Consider the following 20,115-nt stretch of genomic DNA (forward strand, 5'->3'; position numbering starts at 1 on the left):
TGAATTTTCCACACTTTATCTTGGTACAGTTAACGCGAGAGTCCTGAGCCCTGTACGGCATCTTCTGCGCGTGGGCAGTCTGTCGCGGGGCTTGCCAGGCGGGACCGAGGGTGCCGTCGGGGCGGGGGCCGTGGCCGCCGTCTCTCCGGGCCGGCTGAGGTAGGGTCACACGCAGGCGCACTCGCGCGCCGACAGCTCGTGGACCGTGTGGTAGCGACTGTGCGTGTCCAGAAAGGACACCTCGTCCTCGTAGGCCGTCGGGCGGCAGCAGGGCTGAGCGCGCACCCGCTCTCTCCGCACTCGCCGCCGCTGGCGCAGGCGTCGCAGCCCCAGGTCGTAGACGCGCGCGGCCGCTTCGCAAGCGCCTGCGCAGTAGCGGAACAGCACTGTCTCTTCCGACGCGTAGCCCAGGCCCAGCTCGCTCACGCGCACCTCGAGCTCGCGCAACCCGCACGGCCGCGTCCCCGACCGCGCACGCGCGCGCCGCCGCCGGGGCCCCGCCCGACGGCGCGGACCAGGGGACCGCCCGGCCCAAGGCGTTAGTTCTCGAAGTTCCACCGCGTCCGGGGCGCCCTGCAGCAGTGCACGGTCTGCGAGGGGATGGAGAGGGGCCGAGGGATCAGTGGGTGGATGCATGGGAAGGAGCGCCATATCTACGCTGTTCCTCTGCGAAAAGGAACCCTGTGGTGACTCAGGTGCTAGTTAGTGCACCCTCTCCCGACCACATCTTATCTTGCTCCCGGATTCCGGATTCCGGCTCACGCACTCTTTCTGGGCAGCGTGCGCGTAAGGGGAGGGTTGCATATCCATGCCCCCAGGCTGGGTCCCCAAGGCTACCAGCACTCTTCTCTGGACCCTACCCCTAAGATGGACTGCCCAGACCATTTCCTGTACCACATTCCAGTCTGCCCCAACTTGAGCTGAGCCGGCCTGGTGTCTGTCTCCCTGTGGGCACACCCCTCCACCACTCTCCGTGGACCCCATCCCTATGCAGGGCAGCACTGGGAGTTCTTCCCTTTTTCACTGAGCTGCTCTCACCTCACTGGAGAAAAGAAAAGGGGCTCTCAGCAGGGGGTGTAGTGAACCAAATCCCTGTCCCTCCTGGGCCCCAGCTGTCCCCACCCCATGCTGGTTGCCCCAGGACACTGGCACATCCTCTCTGAGCAGTGTTGGGGGCCTGCTTCCCACACCCCAACCCCCTACTCTGGTTGAGCTCTCATGGGTCTCTCACTCCCTCTCTGGGATCCCCACCCAAACCTCTGCATCTTCTCTGAACCTCTGGCCTGTTCACAACGCCTCCCCCTCCCCCCATCCCTCCTGCTCACCGTGTAGCAGTACTCAATTTCCCCTTTCACAACACCAAATCAGAGTGTGTGAGCTTCTCAAAATGCACAGAGGAGCAGCAGACACTGAGACCTGTGTGTTGGCCCTACCACATGGGATGACAGCAGCTACTGTCAGGGGCTCCCCCCATGTTACAGGTGAGGAAACCGGGCATCCAGAGGGGAAAAGAGGTGCCCAAGACCACACCACTGGCAGGTGGCAGAGAGAGAGAAAACCAAACAGTCTTCCCACTTCCCTCCCGTGCCCAAGTTTGGTGCAAGTCCAACCCTCTTCTTCCACAACGGCCTGGAGATGCCCTGAGCCATAGATTCCCAGGGCTCCACGGCCTAAATTTATTTCCCAAGCAGCTGGTCCTGCCCCAGTGCTCCTCAGCCCCAGGAGAGAAGTGTAGACATCGGAATGGCAGGCAGCACTGAACTGACACTGGGTCTGCTGACAGGGGGCTCCCAGCCCTGAGCAGGTGGCAGTCACTCTTGTGGTTGAGAGAGGAAATCCCGAGTTTAAGCTCCCACCTGCCCCCAAGGCTGGCGCACCTGGCTGTCAAAAGAAATAGCTTCCTGGGAGGCCCAAGGGGGAAGGGCTGTCTGTCACCCTGGGAGCTGTCTGTTCCCATAGTGGGTCTCAAGAGCAGACAAGCCCCGGTTCTGAGCCTTGCTCTGCCCACTCTGAGCCTTGTAGTTTCAGGCAGATGACAGCCCGTTGTACCCTGCTGTACCCTACTTTCATTGTTTGCTCAGTGAGACTTGCAGAGTCCCTACTTTGGCTGGGGCCGGGAGGGTAGAAATGGGGGGCCACCCAACAGCATCTTCTGGGAGATGGGTGGGAGTAGGGTGGCAAGCACTGCTTGCTCTGGGATCAGGGTGAGCCTAGCTCACTAATGAGAGAAGGCAATGGCAACCCACTCCAGTACTCTTGCCTGGAAAATCCCATGGACTGAGGAGCCTGGTGGGCTGCAGTCCAAGGGGTCTCGAAGAGTCGGACACGGCTGAGCGACTTCACTTTCACTTTTCACTTTCATGCATTGGAGAAGGAAACGGCAACCCACTCCAGTGTTCTTGCCTGGAGAATCTCACGGACAGTGGAGTCTGGTGGGCTGCCGTCTATGGGGTCGCACAGAGTCGGACACGACTGAAGCAACTTAGCAGCAGCAGCAGCAGCTCACTAATGATGCCTAAAATTCCACCATTTCGTGTGCCCACCCCAAAGATGTGTGTCTAGAGTTAATCCATGGGATTGCCAGGTTAAGATACAGATCCCCAGTTCAGTGTGAATTTCAGATAAACAATAATCTTCTAGTATACCTGTCCTTCCAGCAGGCCTGGCCACGTGCACAGGGTCTGGAATACAAGGAGATGATGCCTGCACCTCCCTGGCTCAAGCCTGAGATTCCTCCATCAGCGCATTAATCCCAGCACCTAGAACACTGGGACTCTGGGGTATGGAAATCCATGTCCTTTCTCCAGTAGGGCTGGATCCGGGGACAGGATGTGGGGCAGGCAGGACCCAATGGTGGGCCGAGATCCTCCCTGGTGCCTGAAATTCCACCACTGGGCCTTTGCCCCCAGGGCCTGGAGCACTAGCTTTGGGGAGCCCGGGTCTCTGGGACCCAGTGTCCTGGGAAGGACTTAGCAGCCTGAAGGGGGGAGCAGCGGGGGCGGAAATGGAGCTTTGCGCCAGAGGCTACCCTTGTCCATTGTGAAGATAAGAAAGAAGGATTGTGTGGGTCGGCAGGGCGGGTGTGGACTTGCACACAGGCGTGCACGCACCCCCTACCCATGGGGGCCCATGCACGCTCCCCTGCCTACACCTAATCCCCATCCACCCGCGCGGATGCATGTGTGGACACACCCGTGCACCCACGAAGTCAGGGCCCATGCACTGCTCCGGCCCCACAGAACCTGCAGGGGGCAGGCATCAGGGGCGAGTAGGGAGCTGGACCATGCAGCCACACCCCCCAGGGTTGGCATTTCCACTTTTCTACATTTTCTGGCCTTTTCCCACATCGTTCTCGCCCATCCTCTGTTCCTCTATGTCTGTCTCTCTCCCCATTTCTAGGACTCGTCCTATTTCTAGGTCTCTCTCTGCCTCCCCTGGCAGGTCACTAGGGCCTCGGGTCCAGCCTCCCTCTTCCTCCACCTCCCACTGACCTGCAGGGGCCGCCTGGGCTGAATGCCCAGGTCTAATCTCCATCTGGCCCCCGGGCCCCTCAGGGCTAGAGCCTAATTCCTTGTGACAGCTGAGCCGAGGGACCCCAGTTCCCAGCAACCATCCACTCTGACACCCCTGCCAGGCCATTGAGGGGATTTGCACCCTCCCTCCACCCCATCTAAAGTAAGCCTCTGTGGCCCCGCTCCACTGTGTACAACATTCCACCATTATGGTCACTGTGATTTTGGGGTTATCTGACCCAAGACAGGGGGTAGGGGAGGACTTACACTGGGCCAGACGGGCGATTCGGGCGTCCAGGGTGCGAGGCGGCCGGCGCAACGGGGCCAGCGCAGGTCCGAGGCGGTGACCGAGGAGCAGGCCCTCCCGACACATCCAGATGGAGAGCACGGAGCTGCAGAGCACCGAGGCCAGGGCCGCCGCCTTCCAGCGCTGCATCCTCAGCCTGCGTCCACAGGATGGTCAGCCACACGGCCTCCGTTGTCTGTCTGTCAGGCAACAAACAAATGGGCACAGGGTACTGGACCAGCTAGTGGGGATACAGTGGGGCCCCTGAATTTGAACCACTCCTGCTTAATGACCAGTGACAATATAGAAGTGATTCATCTAGAAACCACAGAACAAGGTTGTGGGAAATGCTGCCAAGGAGGAGGTGGGCACTGTGCCAGGGGTAACCTGGGAACCGCCCCCATCTGGCTGTCCCAGAGTGCCTTCCTGAGGGTTGAGGAAAGTTGAGACTTGAGCAAAGGTAGGAGCTAGCCAGGCAGAAGAGAATGGCATCTCAGGCAGGAGCAACAGCCGGTGCAAAGGTCCTGAGGCGTGACCCAGGGTGGCCAATCCAGCCAGGAGGCTGCGTTGGCTGGAACTAGGGAGTCTGGGGAAGAGTGGAAGGTGACGACATCCCCAGCAGGGGGCACTGTGGGACAAGCGTGGCGAGGAGAGGTGGCGCTTAGAATAGGTAGTCTGGGAGGCTGGAGCCCTGGGGTTGAGCCAAATTAATGTCCCTGAGAGTGACTTTCCGCCCTGCTCTGGACCTAGGTTCCCTGCCCCCCCCGTCCGGACAAATAGATGCCCAGAAGTGGGCAGCAATGGACCCTCAACCCACCTCCAGGCCTTTGTGCAAGTGAGTCCTTCCATCCAGAACATTCTCTTCTCCACTGCTGCCCACTCCCATTCCACTTTCAGTCTTAGTTTAGACGGTGCCTCTCCCAGGAAGCTTTCCTTGACTGCTCCTCCTCCCCAGCCCCAGGCCGGTGCAAGGGCACTCTCTGGGTCACCACAATGTCTAAGCTTCCCCCACTGGGGCACCGATTACTCAGTGTTGTGGTTGCCTAGTCGCGTCATGCTCACAGTAGATGTTTAATAACTCCTGCGTACCCCCACACCCCCACCCTCTCTGAGAAGCTCCCCGCCACTGAGCGGCCTCCAGCCCGCGTTTACATTACCCCGCCGGCCGCCCGGCGCGGGGCCTGGCGGCCGGCCCGGTATAAACATTTACACGGAGCGATGAAAGCCGGGCTGGATGACGGTCAGCGCCCCGGCTCGGCCGCGGGGTGCTGGGCGCCCCCGCGCGCGCGCGCCTCGGGCCGCACAGGCTGACCTGCGCGCTGCCCAGAGCAGTTAATTGCGTGCTATTTGCATTTCATTTGCGTGTGATGTGCCTGTGTCGGTGGAGGGGGGCGTGGCGTGGTTAAGAGCAGGAAGTCTGGAACCGCCTCTCCCCCCGCCCCAAGGATGCATCCGCACAGGACCTACACCAGACAGTAAGTAACGGAGAACGCTTATTAACCCTCTGTTGTGTACCAGAACCGGTGCTGGGCCCAGGAAGGAGGCATTGTAACCTCCGTTTTATAACTGGAGAGACTGAGGCGCGAAACAGAGCGGCTTGGCCAAGGACACAGCTAGGAAAGGATCCAGAGACTCACACTCTGATTCTTTGACACAATGCACACCACATGGGCGGAGCAAATGCTCTGGAGTCATTATGAGGACCTGCCACTGTTGGTGGTATTGGATTTTTTTTTTTTTTTCTGGCCATGAAGCATGCAGGATCTTCTCCAGCCAGGTGATGGAACAGATGCTCCCTGCATTGGGAGTGCAGAGTCTTAACCACTGGACTCCTAGGGAAGTCCATGGTGGTATTTGATACTGCTATTATTATTACTGTCGGTGGGGTGATGGATAATGAGGGCCCCAACCTGGGGCCATGTAAACAAACCCTGGGCCAGCCTGAAGTGCTGAGGACACAGCATGTGCAAAGGCCCTAAGGCAGGGCCATGCTTGGCTGGTTGAAGGAATCATCAAGGCAACCCCATGTCGCTGGAGCCAAGTGAGCAAGGGGAGGTGAAGGCAGGGAGGTGACGAGGACAGGTTGTGCAGGTCATGCAGCCCTGTGGGTTGGGAGGAGAAGACTTCATTCTCAAGGTTGTGCAGCAAACAGGTCAGTTTTGGCATTTGTTAAGTGCCCAAACCCACCACCTTTACTCTTAATGAGCCCCTACTTGATGCCATATCCCATTCTACAAACTTAATGCATGTTATTAAGTCATTTCAACTTCACAAGAGTCCTTATTCCCATTTTACAGATGGAAAAACTGAGGCCCTGAGTGGCAAAGTGACATGCCTGGGGTCACAGAGCTAAGATAAGAACACTGGTGGCCTCACCCACCCTGGCAGGAGGAGACAGGGAAACCCCCCCAGGTGCAAGACCTCTGGTTGTCACACCCAAGTCTTGGAGTGGCGTGCCTCAGTTTCCCTGTTAGATTGGAACAAGGTCCCTGTACAGCACTGGTGTAAAACAGGGGGCTGAAAGGATATATGAGTCTCCAGCCCCGAGATGGCCCAGCCACGAGAGCCCCTGGTGGCCTTGGAGCTGCAGACCTCCTGGCGCTCTGAGGGGGATGGGAAAGCAGGGGACCGCTGGTGGAGGGGACCTGGCAGGCACAGCTGATAGCGTCTGCAACAATGGGCCTTTCTGTATGGGGGTCACCCAACTGGTTTGTCTCTGGCATGGACCTGATGGGGAGCGGGTGTAGCAGAGGGCATGGAGGAGGAGACCAGGTGTGCATGATCTGTGTGCTTGTGTCATGGGGAAGGTGGGCACTCACACAGCACACTTGGGAGCTCATGTTCACACCCAGCCTTCCCAGACTCACATACACTCTGACTCAGCACACATGTGCACACACACACACTCTCTCTCATGTGTGCCCAATCACTGTCACACACACACTTTCAGACACTGCCCAGCTCACACATTCCGACATGCTCAGATGCCATCCTGCTTACACATTCAGTGGCCTCACACATCCTCAAACAGGATTCCACTCACATGCTTGAACACAACCACACACTCAGGTGTTTTCCCACCTAGAACATGGCCACGCACTCAAACATTATCACACCCTCACACCTGAACACCACTGTACTCACATGCTAGTGTGTTTCATACTCTCACTTGTGGGCATTTTACTCACAAACATAGCATTCAAGTGCTACTACTCACTAGTATTTGCACACGTGCACACACTCACATCCTGATTTGCACTTGGGAGCTTCCCTGATCACTCCTCTCACACTCTCATGCCCATGGGAGCTCTTGCACACCCTTGAGACTCACACTCCCACACAAATCAAGCACCTTCACACTCAGACACATATTTTCTCTTGCACGCTGACACAGAGAATGGGCAGGCCACACACGTGCCGCCTCCAAGCCATCCCTTGAGCACTTGAACTTGTGCTTGTACAGGCGTGCCTGTTATCACCTGCATCCTGTATTCCAGCCACACTCGTGCAAACAGGCGTGCAGACACAAACATGCTGCCAGTGCTGGTGGCCCTTGGCTGTAAAGATTCCAGGCAACACTGAGCAGCGGAGGCACAGTAGGTTGCAAAGGGCTGGGAGGGAGGGGAAACTGAGGCTCAGAGAGGGGTGATGAACAGCCTGTAGACACATAGCCAGCTGGATCTTTCCAATTATCCAAGGAGCAGACAATTAGGGTGAGGGTGTGGGGGTGTTCCTGGCAGCTTCTTTGATGGTGCCAGGAAACACTGCTCCTTATCTTGATGTCCCGGCAACGCTCCAAGGTTCCACCTTTCCACAGAGCTTCCCAGGGAACACCCACCAGGCATACCTGTTCCCAGGGTCACCAGCCTTTAGCCTGCAGTGCCGCTGGCCTCAGGGAGGAAACTGCTTCATGCTCGTTCCCAGGGAGAGGTTGGAGGGGAGGGGAACCCTCCCCCCACCCACTCATCTCTCTAGTCTGGGGGAGGCATGCCTGTCTCCATCAGGCAAACTTCTACTCATCCTTCAAAGTCCCAGCTCCTATAGCCCCTCCTCCCAAAAGCCATTCTTGCTCCCTATCTTGACCATCCCCCCACAGTTGCAGGGCCCTCCCTCTTGTCCAGCTCTGCTAGCATAGTATGTGGGTCCATATCTGTCTTTGCTGGACAGGAGGAGTTTCTGGAGGGACAGCCTTGGCTGAGTCCCTTTAAGGCAAAGACGGACATTGAGAATTCCATCCACAGTCACCAGGCTTTTGCCCATGTGGTGCCTCCCTCCACTGGCACTGTTCTCCCCCTGCACCTCACTCCCAGATCTGTCTCTGGTCCTCCTGTATCTCTGTTTCCCCAACTTCAGAAAGGGTCCGAGAGGGTCCGCCCCACACTATAGAAATGACCGGGCTGCATGTGGGGCTGTCATTGCCACCCACGGCCAGAGCGAGCCAGGCTGGGAAGCCATGTGGGCAGTAGTGGGGCTGCACCTGCGGGCCAGCCCCTGGAGAAGGGTGTGTCTGGATGCTGCGGCACCTGGGGTCCAGACAGCTGAATTTGCATCCGTGTTCTGCCTCTTCCTGGATCACATGGCAGGGAAGCTGTGTGGCAAGCACACAGCTCCTTCCATGGCAAGCTCCTCCCCCTCTCTGAGCCCCAGTTTCCCATCTGTACAATGGGCTGCTCAGGACACCTCCTCATCGGGAGGGCATTTTGTTCAGTGAAGTCCTGCAGGCCTGGCCGATGGCAGCAGAGGGGCCCGGGTGTCAGACGCGTGTGCTGCATGCTTTTTTCTGTTTCCTCCATCAGTCCTCCAGCTCTGGGCTGGCAGCTGGGCCCATTCCCTGGGAAGCCTTGCTCATTTCGTTTACCCCAGATGGCCCCTGGGGGTTCCCAAGGGATCCACTGATGGGGAAACTGAGGCCCCATTTCATGATGGAGAAACGGGTGGGACTTGGGCCTCTCTCAAGACAAGACTCAATGGTTCTGCAAAACGAGAAACAAATTCCACAGCCCATAAAAATGTGCCCCCTCCCTCAGAGGGCCCCAGGGCCCAGCCCCACCCTGTGGTGGGGATGGGGAGGCCGGGACAGGCACAAGCCAGCATCGCACATCTGTGGGTAAACCAGGAACATCTGGCTAGCACAGCTGGTTCCGATGTCGCATCTGCGGGGACCAGGGGCCAGCCTGTGGGGCAGCCTCATGGGAGGGTACAGGCATAGACGGCTCCTGCAGAACCTTCCAGGCCTGGCCAGAGGTGGGAGCCCAGCCTCTCCTCTTTTTCCTCCAACCCAGAAGCTGCCTGCTGCCCGATTGCTAGAACCATTGCTGGCTCCCTGCTACTCTGAGAATCAAGTCTTGGGTCCTGAGCTTATCTTAAGGGGCTCTGGATCTGTCTTTGCCAAAGTGAGGCTGAGGAGTCGACTTCTGGGGAGGACTTCTGTGTTGGTTGCTTTGTGATAATAGTATTAAAGAAAAATAGCTAATACTAACACTAGTGAACAACACCATTGCTGCTGTTCTAAGCACTTTACATCTAGTGACTCAGCGAAAGGTGTGGACCATCCCCATTGTGTAGACAGAAAAACTGAGGTCCAAAAGACTGAAGTGTCTTCCTCAGGGTCAAACAGAGCATGAATGGCCAAGCTGGAATTTGAACTCAGGTGGTTGGGCAAACTCCTACTCATCCTTCAAAGTCCCAGCCTCAGTGCCCTCTCTTCCATATTCTTGAACACTGTACCATATGGCCTTCCTCATAACAACAACAATAATAACATTAACACCTGGCAGTGTTGGCTGTTCCATTTATTTAGTGCCAAGCCCTCTGCTGAGTTATTTCCACAAGTTTATTTCTCCCCCCACAGTCCCTGGAAAAAGATGTTGTTCTTATTATTAGCCCCATTTACCACATGGAAACTGAGGCTTGCAGAGGTAAAGTGACTTGCTCAAGATCGCACAGAAATTAAGTGGCTGAGCTGCAGTTGAACCGGGGTCTGACTCTAAACTTGTTCTCTCAATGTCTCCACAACCCCCGTAACAAGGGTAATGCTGGGGGTGGACGGAGAGAAGCAAGGTCTTGCTGTTTCGGAGGGCCTGAGGTCCAGAGAAGGAGAATATTTTCACAAAGACACACAGCAGAGCAGAACTAGCAAGTAAACAGAAGACCCACATGGCAGGAAGCCCAATGTGCCAGGCTGTTCTGCCCCCAACAGATTCACTCAACACTTATGGAGTACCTACCAGGTGCTGGGCCAGCTGGGGAACACAGGATGACCAAGGCCAACCTGGGACTCTGCCCTTGCCAAGCTCAGACCATCCATTAAGGGAGATGGATAATAAAAAAGAGAGAAAGGTATTTTAGGGAATTCCCTGGCAGTCCAGTGGTTACAACTTTGCACTTTCACTGCTGGGGCCCCAGGTTTGATCCCTGGTTGGGGAACCAAGATATCACAAGCTGTGTGGCTAGAAAAGTAAGAGAGAAAGGAGGAAAGGAGGGAGGGAAGGAGGAAAGAAGGGAGAGAGAGAGAAAGAAGAAAACGGTAGAAACTAACACAACAACATCATAAAGCAATTATACTCCAATTAAAAAATAAAAGAAAAAAATAAAATTAAAGTCCAATAAAAAAGAAAGAAAAGGTAATTTAGAGGTTGTCAGTGCAACAACAGCCCCCAAATAAAACAAGGTGAAGCAATAGTGACCAGGGTTGCTTTTAGGCTGAGTGGTCAAGGAGGGCTTCTCAGAGGAGGCACGATTTGTGCTGAGCCCATGTGAAGATCTAGGAACAGTGTTCTAGGCAGAGAGAACCGCATGAGCAAAGGCTCAGAGACAGGATGATAGCTTTTCAAAGGGAACGGGGTGACCAGAGCAAACTTAGCCAGGTAACAGGACAGGGAGATGAGGAGAGATGGGGGGGTTCTATTCCCCACCAGTGCCCAGTGCCCACTTCCTATACCGGCCACTCTGCAGGCGTGTTCTTGGGGAGGCTGGGCCGGCGAGTGTGTGTATGGTGAGGCCGTCTGCTTTTCAGACCTGCTGTTTCTGGCCTGGCCCTCTGCGGCTGGCCCACAAAATTCCCACCTCGACCATACCAGGCTGGTCTGGCTTATCCAAGCTGGCCTGGGACAGGCCTTACAGGCATCTGGGGCGGGCGTTGTGGGGGGACCTCCCTGGGGGAGAATAACAGGATCAACCTAATGAGGCCTGGCACGGCTGAGCAGCTGGCATGGGGCCCAGTGGGTGGCGCGAGGGACCTGGGTCCTCCAGGAGTAGCCAGGAGGACACCACACAAACCTGGCCTTGTGACAGAAAGGGAAACCAAGGCACAGACCTCTGATGTGTCTCAAACTCTAACACAGGTGTCCTGGGAACCAGTCACCTTTTCCATGTCTCCAAGTTCAAATTCTGCCTTGGGATCCTAACATACTGAGCTCTTTAGGCATGGATGGTGGGGCCCTTGCTCTGGGCTTTTTTTCCCCCACTGGCAAGTGAGGGCCACCTGCTGGATTTCTTCCAGGGCCAGACAAAGCCTGAGTCCTCTGGGATTGGAAGGGAAGATCTTTCTGCTCCTGAACACCGATGCCAAAGTGTCCCAGGCCCTACTCAGGCTTCCTTGGTGGCTGTTACACACCCTGAAAGTCCAGGAGGCTGGCTGGCTGTTTTGAGAGCCTCATGTCTGCCCCCCACCCTCTCCCTCATGAGTGCGGCAGGCATTGGGCCTGTCTTATTTTCTGCTTTGTCCTGGTGCACAGCTTGGCACACGGTAGCTTAGGGCTCAGGAATTAATTACATGGCACATAAGGAAAGATCACTCCAGCTTGTCCAGCCTCAGTTTTCTCAGATGTGAAATCGGGAGAACCAACCTCCCACCGCGCCTGCTCAGTTGATGCTCACTGGGCAGAGGGAAGATCCTGTCTTCCCTCATGGGCCTTGAGGTCTAGACTCCCCTACCCCACCTTGGGGGAAAGCTGCATCTGCAGAGGAATCCCAGAACCTCTCAGCAAAGATGGCTGCACCTGATGATGCCAGATGCATTAAAGGACCTGTTCCTCTCTCTGTGTCTCCAGGTTCCATCTCCAGGAATCTGTCCTTGAAGACCCCATCCCAGTTCTCTGTCAACTTTTCAGAACGATCTCTCCCTCCCACACTCAGGCCCCCTGGATTTTCCAAAATCACCCATGCACTTTCCTGCCTCTAGATCTTTGCATGTGCAGTTTCTACTACCTGGATGTCTTTACCGGTCCCACTTAGAAAACTCCTACTCATCCTGCACAGCCCCAACCCCAGTCGCCCTCCTCTAGGAAGTCTCCCCTGACCCTCCTACCCGGAGGTAGTGCCTTTGCTCCCCACTCTGGCCTCCACCTTGGATTCAAGTTTGTCTTCCTGGAAGGACAAAGCCCAGGAGCCTGACCCCAAACAGTCAGCTACACCATGGCTGTCCAATACACGTTGGTGGAAATGATCTCTTGGTTGTGTTCTTTGCCTGGCTGCAAACTGTTTGCTTCCCTCTCTTGTCCCAGACTCTTGAAAGCTGTATCCATTTCTCACCCCCTGAAAACTGACGCCTATCACCTGAGGGACAAGCAGTGATGATAGAACTTCAGACACTGTGCCCAACTGTAGGGAGGCGTGATTTGGTTTCTTCCCTGCACCTTTGGAACTAGCTCTTCGCAGCTCTCTGGGAGTGGGCTGTAAGGCCTGGGAGTGGTTGTGGAACCTCAAACCTCAGCAGTCCTAGAATGAAGGGTGTGGGGAGGGGTGTCCAAAGGGCCCAAAGCAAGGGGCTGGGGGCAGGGAAAAGCTGGCAAATGTTAAAGTCTCCCCCCACTGACATCCACCTAGACCAGTCATGCCCTTTTAGGGCTTCCTCAGCCCCGGGCTCTTTTAAAGACAGACAAAGAGTGTCATGGAACAGACAGAAAAGGATGTTGGACAGGGTGGGCAGGCAGGAGTGTGGAAAATCAGGGGTCTGGAGTTCCATGCCCCCCACATAGGCCCTAGTTCTACTCCCCAGATCTGGGCTGCTGGCCTCAGCCTTGCAGGTAACCACAGGCCCACTGAGCCAGGCCAGTGGCACCATGATATATGTATGCTGGTGCTTCCCGGGGAGAGGACTGTGGTGACACCCACCCCAGGAGAGAAGCCACTTCTGTCTCTGGTCCCAGCCCACATCTGCCCACTGTATGCAGGCCCCTCCGCCTAAAGACTGTGAACTGACAAACCACACTTTCTGGGAGAATTTTGGAACTATCCTGAGTAAGACATACCTTTAGTAAAAAGAAGACCGCCCTTTCTTCTTCAAATTTGGTCTTTGCCCTTAAGGGACCCCCCCCTAAATGGTTTCGCGCCCTCTTGCGGCTGCATAAGGCTCCAGGAGCCGAGAGAGCTGGGCCCTTACCGGAGGACACCGTGTCCCCGGCGGCAGCGGCGGCGGCGCGCAGAGAACGCGGCTGGAACGCGACACTGACAGATGTTTACTTCTGCGTGCAGCTGGGCCGCGACGGCAGCCCCCCACTCAGGGTTCGCGGGATCCGGTTGTCTCCCGCGGCCCTTTGTAGACCACAAGGCCGAAGGGGTGTCTGGGTCTCGCCCACCTAAAGGCTGGGGAGGGGCGTCGGGCTGCTCCTGTTTCCAACCCCTCTCCAGAAGCATACAAGGGGGTCCGAGGAGGCAGAAGCGCTCCCGCCCCGTCGGACAGGGACCACCCCCTCCCTTGGCCAGACCCTAGCTTAGAGAGGCGCTTACACCGCCCTCCCGACCCCCTGCCACGCGCGGACCTGTAGCCTCTTGACCCCACCCTCATACACACGCTTGTTCTTGGCTCAAGGCGGGAAGCTATTGGTCTACCGGGAGTCCCTGGACGCCCCTGCACCCTCCGTCCATGGGGGCCAGTCCTTCCCCCGCGCCAGTCCTCTGCGGGCCCCCCTTCTGCCCTTGCTTACCTGCTCCGGGCGCCCTACTAGCCGTCAGTGGCGGCCGCGCCTGCCGCCCGCGCCGGCCCCAGCCCCTGCCCCTGCCTCCGCGACCGCCATCCGGGCCGCCTGGGCCCGCGGCGCCCGGGGGGGCCCGGGCCGGAGGGGGCGGCCGCGGGGGGGGCGCGGCGCGGGCCAGCCCATGGGGCCCCCCCGGGCTCGCTCAGCCGCGGGCTGCGGCCATCCCGGCCCGGCGGAGGCTGGGGCTGAGGGGGTGCCCTGGACGGCCTGGGGCTCGGAGGGCGCGGGGCGCAGGGGCGCACGGACGGCGCGGGCGGCCTCGGTGCGCCGCGCTGGGCTCCGAGGCGGCGGCGCGAGGGGCCCAAGCGCTCCGAGCGGCTCCACGGCGCGCTCTCCCGCCGCCTCCGCCGCTCCCGCCGCGGACGGCTCGGCCGGCTCGAGGCCGGGGGGCGGGGCCGGGGGCGGGGCCAGGGGCGGTGGCTCGGATTTCCCGGGACTGGGAGACGCCCCCGCCCAGTCCCGCCCAGCCAGAGGGGGACCTGAACAACGCAGGTGGCAAGGGTGCAAGGACAGCAGCACCCCCCTAGACGGCGATATCCCCTGGCCCCAGAGGCCTGGGCGGCGCACCTTTGTAAAGCCCCCTTCCAAGGGCCTCTTGCTGAGATAAGAGCCACAGTGCCCCCCATGCCAGTCCCTCGACCTTCAGCGTACCCCACTCCACAGAGAACCGGTCTTACTGCCAGACCCCTTCCCCCCGTCCTGCTCGGTCCCCTTCCGGAACTCAAGGACCCAAAAAGTCTTCTCACCAAGGGAGCCCCTCGGGGGATCCCCTCCGGGACAGCGTCCCTCCAGGTTAGCTATATCCCACTCCCACTTCAAGAACCCCGACGGCGCATCTTCCATAAACCCGAGACTTCTCAAGACCCCCCTAAGATCCGCCTCCGTGGAATTAAGAGCCACAGCACTCCCCCGAAGCGGTAATCGTGGCCCACAATTTCCCCCCTCACCTCACTGGGTATTGCGGGGGCCCCAGTCCCTTCCCAGGTCCTCATTCCAGAAAGCTAAAAAAGGTCCCCTCTGGGACCTAAAGTTTCCCCCTAAGATAGCAAATGAGACCCTAAGACCGACGACGGACGATACCCGCTGTCCACAGCGCCTCTCATCAAGTGGCAGTTCTCCCTAGTCTGGCCTCCGAGCCAGATCCTGCGGGGGGATACCTTCCCCACCCCTGGCTCCCGGCGGCTCTCTCCTGGGCACCAAGGCCCAGCGCGGCCCAGAGAGCCCAAATCCACCCGGCACCCTCCCCGACGGTTCCGCGTTCCCAATGCGCCCCCTAGAGGCTCCAAAGGGCTCAGGGGGCTGGGCTGGGAGGGTGGGCGGGGCTGATCCGCCATGGCCCCGCCCCACCCCGGCCTAGTTACGGTGAAACACCCGCCCCAGAGTCCCGCCTCCTGCTCCAGAGCTCTGCTCCTGCCCTCTGGGTCCCCGCCGCCGCCTGCGTTCCTGCAGCCCGATGCTCTGATTCTCACTCCCGCGGCCTGATTTCTTGGGGCCTCCTCACTCTGACTCAGGCAGCCTGCATTCCCGTGATCCCAGCTGCCTGTGGTTTGTATGGCTATCAGGTCTTCCTAAGACCCCCCACCCCCACCCCCACCACACAGGCACCCCAGCCATGGGGGTGTGGGGCGCACTGGACGCGCGAGCGCGGGGCAGCCTGGATTCTGAATTTGTCGGGGAAGGAAAAAGGGTGAGTGTGCGTCAGAACTGGAGCCCCGCAGCTGCGCGATTCCGGTCCAGGATGCAAAGAACAGGGGTCTGTGCTTGCCTCTCCGTGCCTCGGTTTCCCCGTCTGTTAACACGGGGTGTTAGCAGTAGATCCTGCAAGGGTCGCAGTAAGGATCGAATTAGTAAGTATGAGTAACCATGCCACTTGCTGAGCAATGCCCACGCGTCTGCCACTATTGGCGTCGTTAAGGGCTCACTCTCAGCAACACACACACACACACCCTGGCCGGGAGGGAAGGGTGAGGCGCTGACCCCCAAACCTTATTCCAGGCTGGGTCACACCCAGCGCCATGCTCGTTCTCATGCATACCCGCACACCCTTCTAGAACAGCGCCATCCACACACACACACACACACACACAGAGTTCCCTATAGAGACACAGACACACGTGCTATTCACGCGCTTAGCAGCCCACTGGCCCTCAGAACAACCCCAGCGGGACTCCACGGCACGGAGTAGGATTGCTCCTGCACACACGTGTCCATTTGGCAGATTGTTACACATACACACACGCCTTCACACAAAACCCTCCACGCAAGGCCGAGCATCGCGTGCCCACTCCACAGCCATGAACGCACAGGAGTCGAGGAGACCCTGTTGTCACGCGTACTCAGGCGCACACGCACACACCGTGCCGGTCCGGGAAGCACAGCCCCTCTGCACACCCGTATCCAGACCAGGAGCCCAGCCCCACCCCGCCAGCCATTATTAAGCTGTTACCAGCGGCCCCTTGGCCGCCTCCGCTCACCGCGCACTGCCTGGACCCCGCTCCCTCCCCGCCTGGGCTGGGGGCCATGGGGGCAGGGGCGTACAGACACATGGGGTGCAGGACATACACATGTGCCCACCATGTGGACGCTCGTAAAATGGTTGCCCTGGTAACAGCGACTGGAAAGACCGGGTTCTTCCTCTGGAATGGGCAGGGGGGCAGGGGCGGGGTCGAGGGGCGGGGCTGAGGACGAGGCCCCGGGGGTGTAGGACTCATGCCCACATTCCACCACAGTGGGGAGACTCGGTCACGCTCCCCACTTGGAAGGAGACCCCTGCACACTCAGGGACACACACATTGACCCAAACACACACGGAGGAGGCAGCCCCTGTCACACTCAGGCCCCCAGAGCCCCGACCCTCCTCAAGGCTGGCTCCACGTGATCACACCAGACACAGGTGTGACACCCTCTCACATCAATGCATGTCACCTCATACAACCCAGAACGCTGGCCACTCTCTGTCGCCAGCCACAGGCTTTGTCACCTCCTGGACAGGTGGTGACAGACAGACACCCTGTCACACTGGCTGACTCACACAGCAGCAGGAACTGAGGCACACATGACATGCCCCCCCACCTCCGTCAAGGGAGCTGTCTGCAGCCTGGCTGCCTGGGAGGCCGAGGGGATTCAGGGGTTGGTTCTATTTGCAGGAAACACGGATATTTACAATGCTTTATTTTTAAACCTTGCTTGTTCCAGACTAGGCTACTGCGGGCAGGGGTGGGTGGAACCCAGCCTTGAACCTCCCACGTTAAAAGTCAGCCCATGGCTAGGGACTGTGGTCTCTCAGTGCCCGGATGGGGGGGTGGTGAAGCTCAGTGAAGAGCAGGGGGCACTCAAAGGCATGTGACCTCTGTGACTGATTTGAGCTGGCTGGCCCCAAGGTCAAGAGTAGGACATAGCAGGGGCAGCCAGTGCCAGCCAGGCCCAGCCACCTGCCCATTGCCACCCCCTCTCCCATGTTTACTGGTAAATTAGTTCTGCTCCTTCACTGACTCCTCCACAGCACATCTCAGCCAGGTAGCTCCAAGCCAGGCCTCCCCTTCACCAGCATGCTGTAAGCCCATAGGGCAGTTGTGAAACCTGAGGATCAGAGAGGTCAAGACATCGGCCCCCAGGTCACACAGTAAGACAGCAGCTCAATTCTGGGGCTAGATGACTACCAAATATGTAACCACTGTCCCCCACTGCTCCTCCAACCCTGTCCCCTCTGGTCAGAGGGCCCACTGCACCCACCCCACCCCCGCCCGATGGTCACTGCTTCCCAGGGGAGTGTTCTGTTTGTGAGTAGAGGCTGAGGCAGAGGGTTAGGGAGGCTGGTGGCCGTTGGCCAAGACGCAGAGACTTGGCTGGTGGAGAAGTTTCCATCTTAACTCCAGGAGCTAGTCCAGGCCCTGCAGGCCCACGGCCGCATTTCGGGGACCCCTCTGGGGACCAGCCCATGGGGGGTGAGGTGGCCTGGTGCCTTCTGTGTTCTCTGTCCCTCCAGCCACCCCTCCAGTCAGAGCATCCTCACACACTGAGTGTTACTCCATCCCCCCTAATATGCTGGTGGCTGTGTTTGCTGTGCCTCAGTTTTCCCATTTGTGAAATGGTTCCCATGTTTCTTCAGCACAGGGTTGCTGATGCCCAGCCAAGAAGCTCCCTGAAACCAGGCTCTGGGGCTCTGGATTCATCAAAGTTATCCTCACCCTGAGCTGGATGATGCGGAGGGCAGAGAGAGGCCTCGGCTCCTACCGAGAACACAGCTGGACACCCACTCCTGGCCGGGGGTCAGAACAAGGGCCCCAGGGACCAGGGAAGGAGCTGGCCGGACTGGCCAGGATGGGGACCCATGAGACCTGTGGGCGGCAGGAAGGAGCAGGCTGATTCCAGGAGAGGATGATGGAAAAAGCAGGGCCGCCAGCTGTCCCTGCAGGGCCATTTGCAGCCCCAGGTCACAGGTTGAAGGCCCTGTCCCTGGGGGTCCCAGGTCTGCAAAGAGGGAAAGCCATCAGGCTGGGGCGGGGGTTGGGCAGAGGGCTGGGGAAGCAAAGGAGGCTGGGCCTGGGATTGGGGGACAGCTGAGAGGTGGAGCCAGGGCTGAGAACCTTATGGGAGATCACAGACAACCCTCTCCACACACACAAAAGCCACAAATGTGTGGACACTGAGTGTGTATCCACACACAGGTACAATAGATACACATGCTCACAGATTCATAAATATGCACATCAAAACACAGACACCCCCCCCAAAGTCAGTCACACTCTGCAGATGTGTGTACACCACCATACACACTCACTAATGCACATACACACACTCAGATGTGCACGGCAGCCCCAGATGCTAAGGCTCACAGGCGCCGACAGCACACACCTCCCAGCACCCTGGCCCTAGCCACCCGCCAGCCTGGCCCTGCCTTCTTGCGTCCTTGGCCCAGGCTGCTCTAATCCTGGTCTCGTGTCCTGAAGCCAGAAGATAAGGGGCAGCTGCAGCCCCAGATAAAGGAGACGAAAGCCGAAAGCCGCAAATCCGGGGCGGCCCGGCGGCAGCGGGCAAAGAGCCCGGGCCGCACCTGCCCTGCGCTTCCTCCCTGCTTCCTCCCCCATCCGACCGGCCGAGGGACAGAGAGAGGGCAGGGGAGACGGTGGAGGGAGAGAGAGGTACAGCAGAGGCAGGGGAACCATGGGGGACTGGCAACAACGGCAGAGAAATGGAGACAGATGCAGCGAAAGATGCAGAGAGAGAGAGAAAGATGGAGAGCCAATATGTGGGGAAAAGAGCGAGGCAAAGAAAGGTATGAGATAGACATCAGAGAGAAGGAAATACAGAAAGAGAAGCAAAAAAGGCTAAGCCAGAAACAGGAAGAATAAAAGGAAGGGACGGAGGCAGGGAGAGCCCCAGTGCCTGGGCAGAGTGCCAGCAGCACCTTCCCAGGCCCAGCTCTACCCCCTCCTGAGTGCCTCAGTCTCCCCACCTGCTTGGGGGCCCCAGGGCGACCTGCCTCTCTCCTGCTTCCTCAGATCAGCCAAGGTCAGGCATTTGTATGACTCAGACCCAGTTCAGTGTTGCGGGGACATCTTTCTCAGTGTCCCCACACTCTCCAGGCTGGCACCTGGGAAGTTCTCAGCTCCTTGCCACAGCCTCAGTGAGGGTGGGACACCCCACCGGGCCCAGAGGAGGTATGCCCCCAGTGCCTCAGTTTCCCTAGTTATGACAAGACACATTCACTCAACAAGTGTTCCGGGAGCCCCTACTGTGTGCCAGGCCTGGTACATACATGCTGAAGACACAGAGGAGCCGAAGCAGACCCGACTCCCACCAGTTCTGGACTTAGTTTAATGGGGGGAAGATCCTCAATGCCTCCCTTTTCTAGAGAAGATGACGCTGAGAACAGAAGAGTGAGTGGGGTGACCAAGGTGACTGGGTGCAGGGAACTGTGTTACTGGGAGAGGGAACAACATATTTGAAGCCTGGGAGGTAAGACCAGCTCAAGGGAGTTCTGGCATGAACCTGGTACTTGAGTTCAGTGAGTGAGGAGGTGAAGAGGGATGAAGCTAGGGAAGGCAGCAGGGACTGGATTATGCGGAAACTTTGGGGCTATAGTCTAGGACTAGGGAAGTAGGGAGCCATGGCAGGACTGGGAGCAGGGGAGGGTCATGGTCAGATCTGGGTTTTAGAAAGAGCTGTGGGAGGCTGGGCTATTGGGGGTGGGTTGGGAGATTGAGGCCTGGAAGGGGAGTTGCCGGGAAAGGGGACAGGCTAGAAAGAGACTGGAGAGAAAGCAGATTGGACATGGGGACTGACAGGCTGTGGCGGGAGAAGAGGCTGATGCCCAGGTCTCTGGCTAGGCAATGGGGCA

At 58.3% G+C, this 20,115-nt stretch overlaps 1 protein-coding gene across 4 annotated transcripts in view; it reads right to left on the reverse strand.

Moving 5' to 3' along the window:
• The window catches only part of NRTN (neurturin), a 22,926-nt gene continuing 2,811 nt past the window's right edge, over nt 1-20,115 (reverse strand). The window contains exons 2-4 of one of the 4 annotated variants that reach the window (XM_081499482.1): nt 17,239-17,354; nt 3,780-3,998; nt 1-590 (exon numbers count right to left, since the gene is read on the reverse strand). In XM_081499482.1, coding sequence (XP_081355608.1) covers nt 166-590; nt 3,780-3,948 — 594 coding nt within the window. In that variant the 5' untranslated portion in view covers nt 3,949-3,998; nt 17,239-17,354 and the 3' untranslated portion in view covers nt 1-165. Of the gene's footprint in view, nt 591-3,779; nt 3,999-4,615; nt 5,376-13,724; nt 14,122-17,238; nt 17,355-20,115 lie in introns of those variants that run through there. The other 3 variants (XM_081499484.1, XM_081499481.1, XM_081499483.1) reach the window with 3 other exon arrangements.

This window comes from Giraffa tippelskirchi, chromosome 6 (assembly GCF_054371585.1).
Source record: "Giraffa tippelskirchi isolate mGirTip1 chromosome 6, T2T-mGirTip1v1.2.pri, whole genome shotgun sequence".
Classification (NCBI taxonomy): domain Eukaryota; kingdom Metazoa; phylum Chordata; class Mammalia; order Artiodactyla; family Giraffidae; genus Giraffa; species Giraffa tippelskirchi.